This window comes from Mauremys mutica, chromosome 3, assembly GCF_020497125.1.
Source record: "Mauremys mutica isolate MM-2020 ecotype Southern chromosome 3, ASM2049712v1, whole genome shotgun sequence".
NCBI lineage: Eukaryota > Metazoa > Chordata > Testudines > Geoemydidae > Mauremys > Mauremys mutica.
The window spans coordinates 46018146-46038961 of NC_059074.1; the positions used below are offsets into that span (position 1 = coordinate 46018146).

A 20816-nucleotide genomic window follows, 5' to 3' on the forward strand; every position below is an offset into this window, starting at 1 on the left:
AAAAAGAAAGTTATGTAGCTGAACAATTTACAGGAATTAATAGCTGACTGATGTTTTTTCAACTCAGTGCTGTTTGCTTACCTGTACTTTAGTTCTTCACTTGCTAGATAGAAATGTTCATACAATGAATATGCCTCATTTCCTTCCCAGTCTTTCAGGTGTATTTTAAGAACATAGCGTTTCTGATTAGTCAGTTGAGAAACTAACTCATTTCCCAGCCAGTACTCCCCAGCAGGATCACCAAATCCCTGTAATCCAAGTTGTATATTTAAATAACTTTAATTTGTTTTTCTTTGATTTTGAAATAATCAGTTCATCAATTTTTAAATGTAATTGCTTTGTCAACACAAAAAGTGTACTACAAATATGAGGATCCTAGTTCTTTGGTATTTCAAATTTTGGATTTCAGCAGGGACCAATTTAGGAACTTGAAACAAAATGTATCAGTATTAGACTTACTAGATCTGGCGAACATTTGCCAATAGAAACACAAATATAAATAACGTAATGAAAATTAAAGATGTGGACGCGACATGAAATAGCTTAGGAAAAAAATGCTACATTTCTTTGTGAAAACAAACATAACACTTGCAAGTCTCTGCTTAGGCAAACAGTTTATATTACTCTGGCATTTCCCAAATGAAAGCACAATTTTTCATCTAAGAACTAAAATGTAACTTTAGAACCTGTTTAGGCAATACAACTTTAAGTAACTGATTAATATTCTTTTGTGATTAAGTCTGTGTAGATTTCAGAGATTATCAGAAAAATAATAAATTAGATTTAAAGCTTCAAAAGAGTGTGGATCTTACCATCTTGTACTCTTTCCATGTCCGGTGAAAGTCCACACTGCCATCTTTACGTCGCTGAATAACTGTCCACCCCCCTCCATTGCTTTCCATATCACAGTATGTCTGTCAATAAGAAGAATGTGTAATTGCATAAATTCAGGTACTCACATGCCAATTGACACACACAGGACAGTATACACTAAAACTACTGTTGGCTTTTGTTTGCCTAGCAAAGCATGCCAGGTTTGCTAACACCTATGAAGCTGAGCTGTTTTGAATAGTTTGCAGTCTAATTAAGATTGTAATTAATGATGATATTGAAATGGTATTGAATGTTTTTGAAATACTGTGCTTACTATATATGGGTTTTATGTTGTAGTACAGGGGTTGGCAACCTTTGAGAAGTGGTGTGCCAAGTCTTCATTTATTTACTGTAATTTAAGGTTTGCATGCCAGTAATACATTTTACATTTACAGGGGCCGGCGGATGGAACCCCAGACTGGCAGCAGGCTGAGTGGGGCCGATGGCCGGAACCCCAAACCACCAGGGGGCTGAGCAGCTCAGCCTGCTGCCGGCCTGGGGTCCCGACCGCCAGCTCCTGCCAACCGGGGTCCCCGCTGCTGGCCCTGCTCTTGTGCAAAAATAGTTTAAGCAACTCTCAAACAAAATATTTTATTTTTATGATTTCTCAGAAAAAATATATATTTTAGTTAAAAGGACACATTGATTTAAAAACAATTTAGATTTTTTAAATGCCTTGCACAATGCAGAACATAATGAATTACATCAGTTTCTGCACTAATGTGATAAAAGGCTGACTTCAAAAGCTGCAGCTAAACTAGTGGTTTAATAATATTGCTCTAAGTTAAGTTTTATATTAATAACATAAAACAAAATTAAGCCAGTATTTCTGACCTTTCCCAAAAGTTATCACAAAGCCTTGAGAATCTCTAAAGATGTCCACTTGAGTTAACCTTAACTTTAATATAGTTTTTAGATATTGGATTAGAAATTTGGATGGGTCTGTGCCATGCTCTTAACTATTCAAGAGTGGGTTAATTTTTTCATTTGTTACATAAGAATGAGCTATGTGATAGAGTAATTTGTCTGAGTGATATTCCTGGCTCTGCCACTGACCTGCTGGGTGACTTGCCTTCTCAGTGCCTCAATTTCCCCATCTATAAAATGGAGATGATACTCCCCTCCTTTGTAAAGCACTTTGCCATCTGCTGATGAAAAGCGCTATATCACAGCTAATTGTTACTATTATATGTACAGTATTATATGTTATATTACAGTGTATTATATTATCTCCTAATGCTTAGGAAACTTACTGTGACCTGGTCATTAAAATATTACATGCAAAGAACTGCCAGTTACAATTAAAGTTCTCTGTGAACTACCTTTTAGTATTCTGTCCTTTCCTGTTTCTTGTTTGAGAAAATTCTTGGAGCAGCTTTACCAGTGTGAAAACACTGAAAGAAACTAATTCATGTAACATACATACTGGTTTAAAGAAGTGATAAAAATTAGATCACTTCAGTTTTGGAAATGTTAGGCCATATTTAATTCGGTGGAGTTAGATTCACATTTGCCAGTGGCAAAGTTGGTCCATTAACTACAGTAGCATTTTATTTTTCAGACCTTTTAATCTAATTTACCTTATAATGCATACTGATGCTTCATACTTTCTTGGATATGCCATTTATACTACTGTAGCTTAAACATGGAATAATTGTTTTATGTTAGTTTTAATGTGAACATAAATTGATGCTCAATATGAGCTGTGTGTTGTAGGCGTAATTGCAACTCTTTGAATGTGAACGATCTATATATTAAATTAGACCTAAGCTTCCTAGTTCTGTGGGAAGGTGAACTTTGTTTCCACTGGATAAAGTAGCCACACTTCATGAAAAATGCCTGCGGTCATTCCTCTTTGGTCTGAGATTTCATCAGCTAAGCAGTGTTAGGTCTAGTTAATACTTAGATGGGAGCCCTCTAAGGAAAATCTGAGCTACAGGAAGTGGTTTGGTGAGTCAATTTGTAATCTTACAAAGAGATGCTAGAAAGACATTCTGCTGGAGATGTAAAACAGAAGTTTGGACTACCTACGATCATTAAAGATCCCTTTTCTTATTCTGCCTGTATTAAAATTACACTGGTTAGTTTAAAAAAAAAAGTGTTGCTGTGTGACATGTGACTCAGGGACATTCAGCCACTAGTTTACGTTTTGCATAATGTAAGCTAATGGCTAGTTCATTGAGAACCTTTCCTTTAATTTTGCAGAATGTAAATGAAGTCCTAAAGACAACTAATATAAAGTATTAAAAGGACACTGTCAACTTCAAATGTAGTTTGCAATGTTATTGTACCCGTGTTGATCCCAGGATATTAGAGAGGCAAGGTGGGTGAGGTAATATCTTTTATTGGATCAACCTCTGTTGGTGGAAGACACAAGCTTTTGAGCTACACAGAGCTCTTCTTCAGGTCTGGGAAATGTATTCAGAGCATCACAGCTAAAATACAAGCTGGGGCAGACTGTTTAGCATAAGAATTGACACACATTGTAAGAGAGCATTCAAGATAAAGTGGCTGGTTAAGACTTCTGCAGTCAGAGGACAAAAGGGGTGTGTGTGTTAATGGATTAGACTGTTATAATAAACCATAAATCCAGTGATTTCTAAATCCATGATTTTTAGTGTCTAACAAAGCTATGAATTTAACCTCCCAGGCTTGTCTTTTGAAAACATTGTGCAGGTTTTCTTTGAGGATTCAGAGGTCAGATATGGAGTGATTGCATTATGAGAAGTATTCACCCACAGGTGATAGTGTTTTTGTCTTTTATTGTTTTTCTGTGCAAGCTCATTTGAGAGCGTAGTGATTGTCTCGTTTCACCCACATAGTTGTAATTGGGGCCTTTAGTGCACTGGATGAGGTACATCACATGGTATGATAGGCATGTGTAGGACCCATGGGTCTTGAAAGATGTGTTGTGTGGCGGGTATTGGTCATCTTAGAAGGGGAAATATGTCTGCAGGTTTTGCATCTGTTCTGGCAGGATCTGGCACCGCTTTGAGTTGGTGTGTTCTGGTCTGTGGGGAGTTACTTCTGATGATGATCTTGGTGAGGTTGGGGTGTGTTTTTAAACCCAGAAGAGGGGGTTCAGGAAAGATTTCTTTTAGGATGTGGTCCCCATCCAGTATGGTTGTAATTGTTTGTTTGATTTTCCCCCTATGATCATCTACCACCCAATGCTGAAATCCATATGGGCTAGCAGTAAGGTTCCAGCCTGTTTCATTTGGTATTGTTAAAGACTGTATTCCTTCCTATCTCTGCAGTGAAGGTCTGAATCTTTACAATATGCTTCCAACTCTGGAGGGGTAAAAATATTTGGATATTTTAAACACTTGTTTGAAAAGGTTTAAATATATTTTTATTAATGTTAAGATAAGCTAACTTTTAATCAGTATCAAAATAATTGAAACATTTCTGTTGGACCCAACTTAGTTGGCAAGAAAGCATCATCACAAATATGTTGTTGATTTCAGCTCTACCCTCTTTCTCCCATTTAATTCCAACTGTCATATGGTCTAACTTCAAATAAAGTTGTTCATTCCCACTTAAAGCAATGGATCGATCATTATACCCATAAGTCAAAACAATATACTTCAGTGGAATATATTTTTTATGTACTGCCCCAGACTGGATTTAAAAAAACAAAACTGTTGACCACTGAATATCATCTACTACCTGATAACAAGGATTTTCCTTCATAGTTAAGCTCTGACTCCACCCTCTCCTCCCCCCCTTTTTTTTTGCACACATAAAAAGCACCTATTGTATAGTCTCCCTCCTAAAGTTATCACTAACAGTTACAAGGGACACTTACATCCCCCAAATCATGACTATGCATGACCTTTAAGCTGCCTACCTATTTCATGTTGTCCTCTAGCTCAATTTCTAGGTCTTCCTATCAAAGCTGTAATTTTTTTTTTCAATCCTTTGTTTTGAGTTCCTGAAATCCTGGCTAATTGAAGTCAATGGCAAAATGCCCATTAACATCAGTGGAGCCACGATTTCATCCTTGAGTTCTCTTGCAGCCTTTGTATGTGGCAATAATGTGTAGGTCATCTTGGATGAAAAGTGTGTCCCCTTAAGCATATGGGCACAGCAAGTGTGTATTATTATGGCTAATTATAAAGTAACCAGGGGAATGCGTACTGGTTCATTGTACCACCTTCCAAGGAGGAAGCTCTAAGAGTGCTAATATGAAGTACTGGAAAGAGGTTTTATCAATTGATCTTAGGATGTAGGATATCCAAAGCAGAAAAGATTAGTGATGGGGTGTATGTTTAAGATAGGATAGTCTTATGTCATGCTATTAAACTTGTTGGGAAGGCTAAAGAGAGGAAGAAAATGAGTTGGACTAGGGACAAATTTGAGCTATTTAGAGTATATCATATGAGTAGGATTAAATTGAAGGCAGCAACCTTATTATTTAACATTATTGGTAAATAAGAGTTACATTCAGTTGAGCGGTTCTATTATACCCAAAGCCTGTTGTTTTTGATTCATCTCTATTTTATAGTTAATGATTTGGTACAGCATACATATAATATGTAGTAAAGACTAGGATTATTTCTTTTGAAAAGGAAAAGTTGGAGCATTAAAAATTATGAAAGGTATGGTAAAAACTGATCAGTCAAATTTAAAATCAGTAAAAGTTGATTTATGTAACTTATAATGCATAGGTAAAATTCATTACCATAAGAGGCAATTGAGACAAATACCATGGCTGGATTTTAAAATGGGTGTAAATAAGTTTATTAAGCAGCTACCCAAGTTAAGATGTTGATATGGCAGAGACATCAAGGCTTATTCATCAGACTGAGTTAATCATTGAAGGGGTCAGGAAAGAATTTGTATGTGTATGTAAAGCATTGCATAATTTACCTGGTACATTATAAAGAATTTGTTCACCTTCCTCTGAATCATGAGGTATAGCCAATGTCAGAGGCAGGATATTAATTTACATGGACCTAATTTTACAATTTCCTTATGGCCTGAGAGCTTGGACTAAACTTCAGTTCCACTGGTGTTTGTTTTAAAGTTTTATAAACTCCTTAAAATAGGATTAAACAAATAGTTCTAACAAGATTAAAATATTCTCAAACAGTGGGATTTTACATCACATAAAATAGAATAATTTACTTAAATTCTGCAGATGTCTCATATAAAATATTTCTCTGTTCTAGCAAACATTCATCTGCCCACCACCGAGCAGTAAGAATATGTCTTTTTCCCCATCTGCAGTACACAAGGTGAATTTATTTTTCATTTTTAACATAGCTAATTACCCCGTTTTCAAAATCTTCAAAGTATCTTAGGTCTTTCTGTTCAAATATTTATTGCAAAACTAAATATTAAAATATGAGCCCTGCAAATATTTTACAGTCAAGTACATTTTGTATTCTAAAGAGTTTGATTGTAATTAATCACAAGGGTGGTATATTTTGACTATTTTTACACAGTTTCAGAAGTTTTTTTTTGTTTTTTTTTTTTAAGAAACAGGTGAATCATGCTATGAATACTTACACTGGAAACAATGCAGAAGTTACTTAAAATGTTTTTGAATTTAAGCCATATTAAACTCTCTGATGGTCATAAATCAGTTCTCTCTTGTACTGTTAACAGGCACATGTTTTTACAAGCTACATAGTCATGATCCCATATATTATATTTGAAGGTGGAGTCAAGACCAAAGGCAAAAAAATGGGACCACAACAGCTGTTCATAGTCTCCATAATTTTACTTTTACTGTAATATCTGACTGCTGTAGTCCAGTGCTTACATATTCAGTGGTTTGCATCTATTTTAACATTTGAAGTTGTGAATGCAAACTTCCTTTGCCTTTAGGTATCTTAAACATGCCAACCCTACCCCTCATTTCATTACAGTAGTGGAATCTCATGTTTCTTAATTTTCCTTGTAAGATAGATATATCAATTGACATATTAGTGTCTCGAAACATCTTCTTTTTTAATCTTTCATTTTGTACGCTTTCTGATAATATTTTTGTAAATACCATATGCACTATAGAAAAAAGCTATGAGAATTCATTAGATATTTTTTCCCTTTGTAAATATATGGCAGCAAGATTAAATCCTAAAGGACTCGTGCTGTTGCAGCAAGTCTGAAAATTAAACTTGTGCTGTCAGTCAAGTGCTTTCAAATTGTCAGCTTGTCCACCAATTGACCGTGATGGTTTTTTTCCAAGACACTATTAAATTGTGGTGTATAAAAATCAGATGAGGATATAAAATATGTAAAGCTGCCAAGTTCCATCCAGAGGCTGAAGGGAGATTTGAGAGATATTGGAAGGAGTGTTGAAGTAATTAGTGCAATCATATAACACACAATCAATTGCCATTGTCTAAATATTTGCCAAAAAAGGACTTAAGAGCATACCACAATAACTCCTAATGTTGCCTTGGAAACTCAAAACACAAAAATATTCATTAATCCAGCATCACTCCTGTGGATGCTCATTGAATTTTTATTTTGTTTTGCAGGTTTTCTTTGGCTCTGCACTCACGCATTATCTGTCTTCCTAATTCTGTTGTCCTTACAAGAATGGCCCTACTGGGTCAGACCAAAGGTCCGTCTAGCCCAGTATCCTGTCTTCATACAGTGGCCTTAACTGACTCTGGTACCTCTCTCAAGTGCCCCACATTTCACACAGTTGCATTTTGATCAGGTTTTGTAGGGTTTTTCCACCATACTGCCACATCCCTAGACCTGCTTGCACTTGTGGTTCTTGCCAGAACTGTCTGCAAGCTGCAGAGCCCACACAGCTGCTTCTCTGCCAGTCATCCTTAGAGCCATTTTAGAACCCCTCCCTCAGGGCTTGTCTAGATGAGGAAGTTATTTTATATAATGGAGAGATACCCATCTCCTAGAACTGGAAGGGACTCCGAAGGGTCATTGAGTCCAGCCCCCTGCCTTCACTAGCAGGACCAAGTACTGATTTTGCCCTAGATCCCTAAGTGGCCCCCTCAAGGATTGAACTCACAATCTTGGGTTTAGCAGGCCAGTGCTCAAACCACTGAGCTATCCCTCCCCACTCAGTTGCACTGATTTAAAATTGATTTTGGAAACTGATTTAAATTAAACTGGTGCACGACCCCAGATTCCTAATCTATTTAAAATAAACTGAAATAAGCCTGGTTTAAACCAAAATAAATGTATCCACGCTGTGGTTTGCACCGACTTAACTAACAGTATGTCTACACTACAGAAAGGTGTGTTCTTAACTTGCATTAGCTAATTTGGGTCAGACATGGCAACTTACCTTTTAACTCAGGTTAGCAGCTCAAATTTAAGGGATGTGGTGATGTCTTCACTGCTATTTTAACCCAAATTAGCTCACATGAGTTAGCTAATCTGAATTTAGAAAACACCTTTTTGTAGTGTAGACATAGCCTCAGTTTAAAGTCATATATTTTAGTTAAACTAGTGCAGTTTTCTTAGGTAGACAAGGCCTCACTGACTGCACAGCTGGACTGGCTGAGCCCCAATGAGTGTGTTCATCCATGTTGAGCAGCTTCTGCCTGCCTACAGCACCCTGCAGCCACTTACATTTACTCTCCCACATCCAGTTTCTTAGAGTAGGGTAGACTGCCAAAGAGGCGTAACTGCTAGGCCTTTCTCCATCTGAGAGGGCTGGGCTGGAGGGAACTGTGGTCTGTGTAAAGGGACAAAGACTGCAAGGCCTGCCTTCCTTCCCTTCCCATGCCCCACCCCATCCTCAACCACTGACAAGCATCAATGGTTTATTGGGCTTTCCTTTATTGGCAAAGGATTTATGGTCCTAAGATTGTGTTGGAGAGTCCTGTTGGTGAACTGGCAGGTGCTGCTAAATCGAGGAGGTATTTACAGCAAGTATGCTCCAGTTGCCTACAGTGTTCCCTCTAATTTTTCCTTCACATCACCTTCATATTGGTGCACATAACAAAATGCATGGGTGGGGGTGGGGCCTAGAGGTTTGGAGTGTGGGAGGGGGCTCAGAGCTGGGGCAGAGGGTTGGGGGGCAGGGGTGTGAGGGCTCTGGCTGCGGGTGTGGGTCTGGGGTGAGGCCAGGAATGAAGGGCTCAGGGCTGGGGCAGAGGGTTGGGTGCAGGGGGTGTGGGCTCTGGGGTGAGGCTGGAGATGAGGGGTTTGGGCTGCAGGGGGGGCTACGGCGGGGAGAGAGGACTCCCCTCAGCAGGACCTGGGCTTGGGTGGGGAAGAGGTGCCTCTCTCCACCATGGGAGCTCTGGGGCTGGGATAGGTGCCCCAGCCCCAGCAGCTCCGGGCCAGGGGAGGGCCGCCCCAGCCACGACTGGGTCTGGGCTGCTCCAGCCACGGCAGGTCCAGTCCACAGGCTGAGTTGGGGCCGGGGTAGAGGTGCCTCTCCGGCAGCAGGTTGGGGGCTGGGCTAGGTGGGGCTGGGCTAGGTGGGGGTCGGGGGAGGGGCACCCAGTGGCAGGTCCCTGGGTGGGTTCCTTGAGCACCTGAATGGTGCTAAATAGGCTGCTGCACAGCCGTGCAGCTTACAGGGAACTTAGGTTGCTTATACTGGCCTGCTGTCCTTGTTCGATCCAGGTACATTTGAAGAGGCAGCTAGCCCTGTTGTGTTATACAGCTGTGTGCTGATACATACAGTGATTTTAACTGTTGCAGCACAGTTAGTGGAAGTTATGTTAGTAAAACATCAGTACAGTAGAACCTCAAAGATACGAAGACCAGAGTTCACACCAGTGTCTACCAGACACCCAGTGAAACCAAAAGTCCTCAATCAGGCCTTAGCGTGCGCGCACGCACATAGCAAATACTGTACTGCCTTGGGGCTTCAGCCACTGGGGGGTTGGGGCTGCAGCTGCAGGCGTGTGGGAGTCAGGGCTCTGGGCGGATGTGGGGGCTCGGGGCTTCTGACCCTTGGGAGCACCGGTGTCCAGGGCTTTAAACCGGGCGGAGCGCTGGGGCTTGTGGCTTCAGCTCTGTGGATCTGTTCCCAGTTTCAGTGTGGGAGTGGGAGCGCGTTGGGGATCAGGGCTTCAGCACCGCGCCTCCACTCCCAGTTTCAGCTCCGTGGCGGTTCGGGGGCTTGGGCTTTAGCTATGCGGGGAGCACTGGTTTCAGCCCCAGCACTCCCCCCCGTAACTAAAGCCCAGATATGCAGCGCCCCCACTACCCAGCTGAAGCCAGGAATGGAGCTGCGGGGCTGAAGCCCCATCCCTGGTGCTTCCAGGGGGCAGAAGCCCTGAACCCCCCCCACCAGGAGTCCTGGTGGGCCCCTAGGGGCAGAAGCCCCAACTGCGCCCTGCGGCTGCAGCCCCAACTCTCCCTTGGTCCCCCCGGCTGAAGTCCATAAGGTCTTGTTCAGAGTTATGGACCATTTCAGAGTTATGGACAACCTCTATTCCCGAGGTGTTCATAACTCTGAGATTCTACTGTAGTTTGTCTACACTAGCATTCTTTTACCTCCTGGGTAGCCCCACCAGTGTTATTAAGGGTACATTTTTTTGGGTGGGTTTTGTTTGTTTTTGTTTCCAGAGAATAAGGGTTAGTGTAGACCAGACCTTTTACTTTTTCTGTTTGCATATACAGAGTGTTTTGTTGTGTATGTAACAGAGAGATGTTGAGGCAGAACCTTACAGTATCAGTAGCATTAGTTTAGTTCTGTACTGTTCATGTGGAAATGAGGGGTGAAATCCTGGCCCCTCTGAAGTCAATGGTAAAACTCCCATTTGTTTCAGTGCGGCCAAGATTTCACTTGAAGTGCTTTTTTTCCAGAGTTCAAACGAAGTACCATAATTCAGCTGAAGTAATTTCCATATGGAGGAGTGATAAGCTGCCATTAGCAAACGTGAAGAAAATATTAGTTTAAAAGACTGGTTACCCAATTTGGATTTAAAATATCTTATTTGCTAGATAAATTAATCTTCTTAACAGTTAATTTGGTACTGCACAATTAGAGTTACAGGCTTTGGGGAACACACTACCTTTTTTTCTTCTGCACTATTAGGAACTGTTATGGTGTAGATTCCACTGGTTGTAAGTCCTGATTTGAATGCTTCGGCACAGTCTTTGAAACGGATTTGTTCTTCTTTAGCCACAAAGTTGTTCTTGGCTGCTAAAAATGAAATAAAGACATTGAAGGGATATAAGAATAGAAAAATAGATAAATAGCTCTGAGCTCAAGTTCTTTTCTGAGAGAAGGTTACCATGATGTAATAGTAACTAATGATGTAATGAAGTAACAGTATATTGACTTTGCAGTCCTGAAGTAGGGTTCTGCCCTGCCCTAATTTCAGAGGAAATTAGCTTAACACGCTAGTGATATTTTGCTTTTTCATATTCAGATACAAACATAACTGCTTGATAAGTATCAATTCCTTTATACCTATTTGCATGCTTGAATAGAATAACATAGGCATATTTTTTCCTTCAGTTTAGCAGTTTCAACTTTCTTTAGAGAATTTGATGCTATCTGTATTACAAACTGATTACTAACATGTACAAAGATATCTGTACAACTATATGTACATCCTTTCATATTATTCCTTATATAAATATAAAGATGCCTTTGTGGTGATCTTATAAGTGAGCCAATGTCTTCAGGTCAGCAAGATGTCTGAATCATAAACGAGCTTTTTCTTAAACTGAAATCAGTTAGTACAGTATCTTTTTGATGGGGGCAAATGGAGCTGGTCTACACCAGAAACTATGTTCTTTCTGATGAATTAGAGTTCAAAAACATAGCCTCTTAGCCAGTACCGCAGTATGTCCTTTGCTTGCAGAGATGGGTCTCTCCATAGTATACATATATCTGGGGTTACCCATAACTGCCAGTCAGAAGTTTCAGATAGTATGCAACATACAGTCTCTGCACTCAGCGTGACCGCTTCTGTGTGTTCAAGGGTGAAGCTCGGGGCATTCTCAGTGAGGGTTCCTCAGTTCTGGAATTTGTTGATGTAAAAAAAAAAAATTACATCTGTGCCTACGCCTGGCCATGTTTTAAAACACAATCTAAAATGTATCTTCTTGTTTGTTGATAGAGTGTTTGGAATTTCCTGGCATTTAGTCAACTAGCTGATATCTATATTTGATCGTTTTGGGGTGGATACTGTGTTGGGGCAGTAGAGTATATGTTCCCTATTTTTGATTCAGAGAGGAATGTGGCCACACACTACAATGATAAGCCACCTGTAAATGTGTGTAAATAATACTAGCATTATTTTTTATTCTTTTCAGCTTGTTTATCAGTTTACCTGCTTACATAGTTAGTTTACCGCAAATATAAAAAGAACACATTCAACTTTATAATTGCTTTTCCACACTCTATTGTTTGTAAGCTAGCTTAGAAGCTTTCCCTGTTGATTTTGTCTTGTTGGCAGTCATTATTTTTTCCGCTCCAGGTTTCATGGTTCTGTAGCCAACACGACTTTGACTTGTTTACTTATTTGTTCACGAGCATAACAGATAACATCAGCAGGAATGTTTACAGCTTCAGGAATGGTATTCAATGAGATACTATCAGGTGCTATAGGGCTAAAGTTTGGGGTTTGGTTTCTTTAAAAAATTGACAATCATAGATACGTCTTCAAGATTGTTTTTTGAAAAATGTTTTTCTTATTTAAAAATTAGTTGCTTGTATTTGCAATCAGACTTTGAAGCATTGTGCCTAGTGCTTGAGAAATGCAAAGAGAAATTACTACAAATCAACTAAACTAGACTGTTTTCATTACTTTCTATATTGCAGTCAGCTTAGATAGAGAAACACAGTGTAAAAATGTGAAAAATAAGGTTAGATTTTTAAACTCTTTTACTTTCAATAATAAAAGAAAATACTCTTAAACAGTTTTAATTTTAATTTAACAATAAATATTTAGAATGCACTGGAAATTCTTTTTGAGCTGCAACTTTTTACATAGGTAAAAGTGTAGGCTCAAACTATTTATGGTAGCTAAAAGTTATAAGCAAATTTGGGTTCTGTGGAGATTGCTGAATTGAGAATACTGAAGTAATCCACACTGTACTTTCAATTGTACTGAAAACACTTGTTTTAAACTGTGTGTGGTAACTTCAGACAGCATAAATTTAGAGGCTATGCATGCTGCACTGTATTCCCAGCCCCTGTCAACCTAAAGAACAAAGATTCTATAGTCTGTCTTGGAAATAATTTGCATATAGCCATAAATTTCAGCATCTGGTCAATGCACCCATCCCCAAATACCGGTAGGGTTGGACATGGAGCACACACATCTTGCCAGCTATGGTTAGCATAGATGAGTGGGGCTGAGGGATTCGAGTGCTGAGGGGTCGGGAGGTCTAGGTGGAGTTGTCGGGGGTGTAGATGCATGCTGTCTGTGGGTTGGGGTCTTGCTTGAGGGAGCCTTGGGCTAATATTGAACCCCTCATCTTCAGCTGGCTGTTCCCTTCCTTGCTCAAACCTGGAGAACTGAAAGGAGGAGACAGAGAGGTTACGGTGCCAACAAAGCCAGTGCCCACAAAGCCTGTGCCCACAGTTGTCCTCAGGAAAAGAAACTACAAACCCTGCTGGCAGCCCAGCTGGATGTGCAAGAATCCAGCTTGGACGAGGGTTGTTTGACAAGGCTGCCAGATGTTTGTGCCATGTTGAGACCATGTGACACTTGTCAAACTCAACAGGGATGCCTACTGGGAACTGGTCTGGCAAAGCAAATCAATATAACTAAACAAGATATTGTTGAAAACAAATGTATGGGATATTTGTTTTGGTTTAGGGGGGTTTTGGGGAGAGGGGAGGAGAGAGGGTAAGGTTGTGACTAATGGGCTTACCTCTTCAGGATAAGTCTTAAATATTATAGCAAGTCAAACACTTCATTGATGCAGGACTTTGACAATACAATACATAAATGCAGTTTTGAGATGCTAAGGTGGGGAGAAGATAGAACATGTAAGGATACACAAAGTTAGTGAGTACTATTCAGCTGATATAATAGTGTTTATACTTCACTTACAGTTTGGTGTAGCTATCATAGTAAGCAAGTTGTGAACCGTCTCCATCAGATCATGTTGCTGTTTTTGCATAACTGAATTGTTTACCGTAGCAGTGACTAACTGTTTCTCTAGTTCTTCTATTATAGAATTTTGTCTGGATACTAGTACTTGAAGTTGATCTTTTTCATCTTTGATTGATTGTAGCTGAAGTGTATGCTTGTCTTCCATATCAAGGACTTTTTTTTCTAGAAAGCTAATAAAAAGAATATAATTAGGGTCAATTCAGCATTTCTGTGGTTTTTAGCTGAAGACTATTAAGCCTGTTATAGAAGTTATTTTCCATCTTAACATATTTTTACTCTGACTTTTTCTAACCGGATTCTGCAGAGAATGTTATACACGCAGTGTCATGCAGAACACCGTGAACTGTATTTAGTTGACATACGCTTTGTTTGATGCATTACGTAACTTTAATCTGTTCTATTAGTCAAATAAATGAACGTCTTTTTGGCCATTGTATAGTATGCTCAGTATTGCCAGTTCATACACCATAATGACTCTTATGTTTTCCACGATACTTCAGTAGTATGAAGGGAAAAATATAATTTTCCTTTCTGGACTTGAAAGGAAAACAATCTCTCTTGAGGGTAGTAGGAGAATCAGACATGAAACTGATTTAAACCTAGAGTAACTATTATTTATGGTTATTCAAGTGCCTTGAATAATACTACTTTTCTCTTCAGTAATTTAAGGAAAAGCTAGCCTCAGAGACCTTTATCATTAGAATAAGTGACACATTTAAAGATCAAACCTATTCAACTTCCTATTTTCTCTCCAGTTTTTTAATAAAATATTTCTTTGGCCTCAACAAATAGAAATTAGATCTGATTGTTGTAGCTGGAAAAGCTATGAATATATAATTACTGAAAGTGTGCTTGTTGCCTTTTCCAGAATTGGAGAGGGAGAAGATTAAAAGGATGTAACTTTCTCTGATGTTGATCAAATATTTCATAGTGTTTATTTAAAACATAAGAGTTTGGGGTTTGGTTTGGTTTGTTTGTTTGTTTATTTATTAAGGGATAAACTGAATGCTGGAAAGTTAAGAAATAATACTTCCAGTATTCAGATCATTCTGACATGTTTCAGTAATGCTGTGGTGATCTCAGGTCTGGTAACTGTAGTCAAAAACTATAGTGACATTTTAAAATTGAATATTTACTTTGCTCCCATTGGATAAAGATTCTTGTTTGTAGATAGCTGGTATATAAAGTCTTCAGGGAGCAAACACAAATATAACATGGCAGCAAACACAAATGTCAAAACATGTCTGTCCAACCTTTTTTTCTCGTTGAAAAATATGGTTTTGATGTAGACTAAAGTATTCTGCTATTGCTACTTTTAGATTCATCTCCAAATTGTTTACTATTTGAAACTAAAATAAACTTCTGAGGTTTGACAGTTATGCGTTGTTCATATTAGAAACTAGTTTTGTCCCCCGATAACATCCTTCAGAGATGATTAATATGACAATGTGGTAAATGAAGCTAGTTAAGCAAAAGCTATGGCACCTTTGCTGGGCAACCATTGGATATGGAAGAGGGCAAGGATAATGGCTGGATTTTAATTCTAGCTTTCAGCAAATGGAGTCGTTGGGAGCCTGGGGCCTGAATAGGATCATCTCCTCCCCAATATAATGGATTAGAAATGGTAGCAGTAATCTTTAGCAGTGATCTGACTCTGCACCTGGATAGCCCTGTGCTAACAGACAATAACACAACTTTTCTTTAAGCCGAGATGAGACAAGGTTTGATTGGGTTAGGCTGGATAGTAAGTAGCTGCAAGCCCCATTCCAGAGCCTGGCAGCTGTGACACAACACTATCCAAGATCGTCTGATCAGAGCCAACGCACCACCTGTAGGGAAGGTTGCTGTGAACTCCTCCATCCGCGCAACTAACAGCCAACTGTGACCAGACATCGTCATCACCAATGAGTACCGGAAGAAGATTATCATGGTGGATGTCACAGTGCCCTTCGAGAACAGGACCCGGCCTTCAAAGCAGAGTTAGCATGCAGGTTTTCTGCCAGACCCATAGTGCATATTCGCCTATCCCTGTCTCTCATGTAAATTAAGCATGGTAAACAAAACATGATATGTCTACACTTAAACTGCTACAGCAGCACTAGTGCTGTCTACATCAGGGTTCAGTTTGGCATAGCTGCATCTCTCAGGTGTGTGGATTTTTCAGACCCCTGATAGATACAGCTATGCTACTGTAAATTCCCAGTGTAGACCATCCCTATGTCTCACTGCAAGTCAGTGGGACTCAGGCTGCTAAACGTCTAGTCATTTTTGATGATGAGACTTAGGCGTTTAAGTCACTTAGGCACTTTTGAAAAGTTTACGAGAACAACCTCTTTTCACATGTGACTTCCCAAGGATTGTTTAACCAAGATGTGGTTTCCTGTCTGACATAGGTTAAGTTCTTTTAAACCTAGACATCTTTACTTGGCTGTGCCCTTTATATTTAGGCTGGCTGGTAGGGAGAAGGTGCAGCCAAGCTTGTGTGTCCTGGCCCTGCAGTGAGCTCAGAGCTGATGCTTTAGGGCCCTCCTGGGCCAATAGGCTCCGCAGGCCACGCAGTAAAAACAAGGCTGATAAGATGGCCCTCTGCCTGTCGTCTTATATGTGTGCCAGTCCATTCATTAGTTGTTGGCTACCTTGTCTCTAAAGTAATATATCATTCTGACAAAGGACGCTGTGTATTCATTATGAGAACTGTCATGACATGACAACAATGGCATTAAAATCCATTGCTGAGCCCATTTCAAGTCCTTTCTAAATAACTTTCAGAGAGAAAGATAGAGGTATGACAGAAAGTGAGCAGGCAATAGATTGGGGGTGTGTGACAATGTTTTTATATGCAGTGTTGTAGTGTTGTCAGTCCCAGGATATTTGGGAGAACGCTGGGTAATATCTTTTATTGGACCAACTTCTGTTGGTAAGAGAGATAAGGTTTTGAGCTACACAGAGCTCTTTCTGAGGTCTGGGAAAGATACTCAGTGTTATAGCTAAATAGGTCGAACATATAGTTTAGCATGAGTAGTTAGCACATATTCTAAGGGACCATTGAAGGTGAAGTGGCCATTCACACCACTGTAATCATAGGACAAAAAGTGGGTTACAGATTGTTGTAATAAACCATAACTAGCAAAGTTATTAATTTAAGCTCCCTGGCTCGTCTTTTGAAGGTGTTGTGCAGGGTTCCTTTGAGGATGAGGACTGAGAGGTCAGATATAGAGTGATTGCTTTGTGAAAAATGTTCACTAGTAGGTGATATGGTGCTTTTGTCTTTTATCACTTCCCTATGTGAGTTCATTCGAGGGCTTAGTGATTATCTGGTTTCACCCATAGTCATTGGGGCATTTAGTGCACTGAATGAGGTATATCACATATAATAGGCATGCGTATGACCCCTGGATTATGAAAGGCGGTATTGTGGGGGTATTGATCATTGTAGCAGTGGAGGGATAGCTGCAGATTTTTTCCAATGTGCAGATAATGCACATTGGAAAAAATAACCCCAACTATACATACAATATGATGGGGGCTAATTTAGCTACAGCGAATCAGGAAAAAGATCTTGGAGTCATCATGGATAGTTCTCTGAAGACATCCACGCAGTGTGCAGAGGCAGTCAAAAAAGCAAACAGGATGTTAGGAATCATTAAAAAGGGGATAGAGAATAATTCGGAGAATATATTAATGCCCTAATATAAATCGATGGTACGCCCACATCTTCAATACTGCATACAGTTGTGGTCTCCTCATCTCAAAAAAGATATACTGGCACTAGAAAAGGTTCAGAGAAGGGCAACTAAAATGATTAGGGGTTTGGAACAAGTCCCATATGAGGAGAGATTAAAGAGGCTAGGACTTTTCAGCTTGGAAAAGAGGAGACTAAGGGGGGATATGATAGAGGTATAGAAAATCATGAGTGATGTGGAGAAAGTAGATAAGGAAAAGTTATTTACTTATTCCCATAATACAAGAACTAGGGGGCACCAAATGACATTAATGGGCAGCAGGTTTAAAACAAATAAAAGGAAGTTCTTCTTCACACAGCACACAGTCAACTTGTGGAACTCCTTGCCTGAGGCGGTTGTGAAGTCTAGGACTATAACAGTGTTTAAAAGAGAACTGGATAAATTCATGGAGGTTAAGTCCATTATTGGCTATTAGCCAGGATGGGTAAGGAATGGTGTCCCTAGCCTCTGTTTGTCAGAGGGTGGAGATGGATGGCAGGAGAGAGATCACATGATCATTACCTGTTAGGTTCACTCCCTCTGGGGTACCTGGCATTGGCCACTGTCGGTAGACAGGATACTGGGCTAGATAGACCTTTGGTCTGACCCAGTATGGCCGTTCTTATGTTTTTATTTGTTGTTCTGGCAGGGTCAGGTGCCACTTTCAGTTGGTGTGTCCTGGTCTGTTTTTATGTTAATCCTGGTAGTGCTTTTATTTTAGTCCTAAAGAAGATGTCTGAGCTTTTGCACATTTATGGCTTCATTGCACACAATGGTATTTCCTTTATTGATCACGGGAAAACATAACAATCAAACTAAAAATGTTGTATTTAAGAACACTTTTGTAGTACACAGAGCGGAAATCACTACTGAAACAAATCAGTTATCCAACATTAATCTTTTAACATTGCAGAATAAATGTGTAGCTAATACTAATAGTTGTATACAAAGGCAATGCAAAACTGAGGGTTTGTATTTACAGTAATACATTTACGCTTTTGAGGAGCAAGAATTCATGAACAAAGCTAATCATTTATAAAATTAGAGGGTTCTGGAAATTTCAGTTTTTACATCATTTTTCTTTTGAGAATGTTTTAGTAGATGTTTTCTAAAAATTACTGTTTCAGAAGAAAAGTGGTAGAATAGTTAGCTTGAGACTTAATTTAGGCAATAATACCACAATGACAATTTATATAAGTTAGAGAATACAGAGGTTCCAGTAGGTTTTTTTTTGCTCTGCTCATCTCATTCCAGCTTTATTATTTTATGCTTACTAAAAAAAAGGATTTCCCCTTATTATTTCTTAATTGAGTAAAGGTTCTCTAAGTCGGGCACAACCGCTGAGGTATCATTTTGGAAGAGAAATGTTTTCATGCAGAAAAACAATATTACCGGTAAAAGGACAATCTAGCATGCTGGAGAGGAAGAGCTATCTTACCTGTTTTTTTCTTGCAACTTAGTTATTTCATTGGTTTGATCTGAAATCTGCCTTTCTAATTTGTTGGTGGAAAGAGAATGTTCCAGAAGCTGAAGTTCAAGTCTTGTTGTCTGATTTAATACCTAAATAAAATAAATAAATAAATAAATAAATAAGCAACTTTGAAAACCCAAGCTAAGTTTTTTTTGTCTAGTTATAATTTAATCCTATTCTAGAGTCACTAGTTATTACATGTAGAAAATAAAATAAAAATATGTATTTTTGTCAGATACTCTGTACATGTGCATGCATATATATGTATATATATATATATATACACACACACTGATTTGGGCATAAATACATTAATTATGGTTATAATGGAAAATGCTCAGAATTACTGTAGTTTTTTGTTTGACCATTAAAAAAATGCATCATAATTTATATTTCCACTTATCTTTATCCTGAGGAATGTTTCAGTGGTGGTTTTATAAACCACATTTGTGATTCAGTGTTTCAAAATTACTTTGTCCATTAGCTTTCTAATGAGGTAGATGAGAATCAGTATTTGAAATTTGTTTACTCTTGGGAGGATTCAGAGTGACTGCATGCCTGCAGAAAACACCCCTGTCCCCTGCAGATTTCCTGTGTTTCCCTGAAGAAAGCAGCTTGGGCAGGAGGCGACCATGGGCGCATTTGGGGGGGGGGGCGAGGCATGGGGGAGGGGGGCACAGGGGCTACAGTGTGCCTGCTCCTCTCCCCCTCCCCCATTCTGCCACTGGCTCTGCAGCTGAATGCCGCCTCCTTGGTCCTAGTGCCAGTCGTGATCCCCTTCTGTGTGTTGGGAGCCTTCCTATTTTCTATTCTGTGCATCAGTGAGTGCCCACGGGGGAATGAAAGAAGGAGGGGGAAGAGGGCAGGGGGAGGGGAATATGGGAGTGAGATGGAGAAGAAAAAGGGATAGGGGAATCGTGGGGGAAGTGGGAGCCAGGCATGTGGTGTCCCCTCAGCAGCAGCTGGGGCTCCCCCGCTACACAGGCCCATCAAACCCTTACCCTGACAAACCCTACCCTGCTATACCTGGACCCCTCCAAGCCCCTCACCCCGCTGATCCCCAACCAGCTGCACCTGGACCCCCACCCCATCAAGTCCCACTCCTCCAGCACTTGGACCCCACACCCAGACCCCCCCGCAGAGCCCCGACCACCTTCACCTAGATCCCCTGCAGAATTTTTAGGTGCAGAATTTAAAATGTTGGGAGTCAGAATTCCCTCAGTAGTATTTATTGTATTTGTTCTTTAAAGAATAATTTCCTATGTAAGATTTTTCCCAATCTGGTGTGAATATATAAAGCATTTTCTTTTAATATGGGTGGTCATATCCTGGCCATGCTGAAGTCCTTGGGAATATTGCCTTTGACTTCAGTGGGACCAGAATGTCACAGGTGTCTAGAAGTGAAAAACATCATTTGGATTGAACTGTTTACCATGTGACCAAATTTTTAATAGACTCATTCCATGGTTTCAGTTTTAGTAAACCATTTCCTTATAAAAGTTCCTTTTTATTCAGAATTACATCTACCACTGAAAAAAAACAATAGTATTGTGATGTGGCGTGGAAGATCAGTTTTGCTTTGTTATGTTACATTCTTGTGTGTGTTCTCTAGACAATGTCAGGTTTCTGGTTTAGAATAGCTTTTTTAGTTCATCAGGATTTGGCTTTAGTTGACAGGAAGAATTGATTACTCACATCCTTCATGTTAAACAGTCATTCAGGACA

At 39.6% G+C, this 20816-nt stretch overlaps 2 protein-coding genes across 12 annotated transcripts in view; one reads left to right on the forward strand and one right to left on the reverse strand.

Moving 5' to 3' along the window:
• Positions 1 to 20816, forward strand: part of MCPH1 (microcephalin 1) — a 220576-nt gene that overhangs the window by 114156 nt on the left and 85604 nt on the right. For 5 of the 9 annotated variants that reach the window (XM_045008990.1, XM_045008988.1, XM_045008992.1 and 2 more), the window contains exon 13: positions 6048 to 6113. The exons of the other annotated variants lie outside the window; for them this stretch is intronic. In XM_045008990.1, coding sequence (XP_044864925.1) covers positions 6048 to 6113 — 66 coding nt within the window. The remainder of the gene's footprint in view (positions 1 to 6047; positions 6114 to 20816) is intronic. 9 annotated transcript variants of the gene reach the window in all.
• Positions 1 to 20816, reverse strand: part of ANGPT2 (angiopoietin 2) — a 76958-nt gene that overhangs the window by 16781 nt on the left and 39361 nt on the right. For 2 of the 3 annotated variants that reach the window (XM_045008999.1, XM_045008997.1), the window contains 5 exons: positions 19059 to 19180; positions 13836 to 14068; positions 10836 to 10966; positions 813 to 914; positions 82 to 248 (listed from right to left, as the gene is read on the reverse strand). In XM_045008999.1, coding sequence (XP_044864934.1) covers positions 82 to 248; positions 813 to 914; positions 10836 to 10966; positions 13836 to 14068; positions 19059 to 19180 — 755 coding nt within the window. The remainder of the gene's footprint in view (positions 1 to 81; positions 249 to 812; positions 915 to 10835; positions 10967 to 13835; positions 14069 to 19058; positions 19181 to 20816) is intronic. The other variant, XM_045008998.1, reaches the window with a different exon arrangement.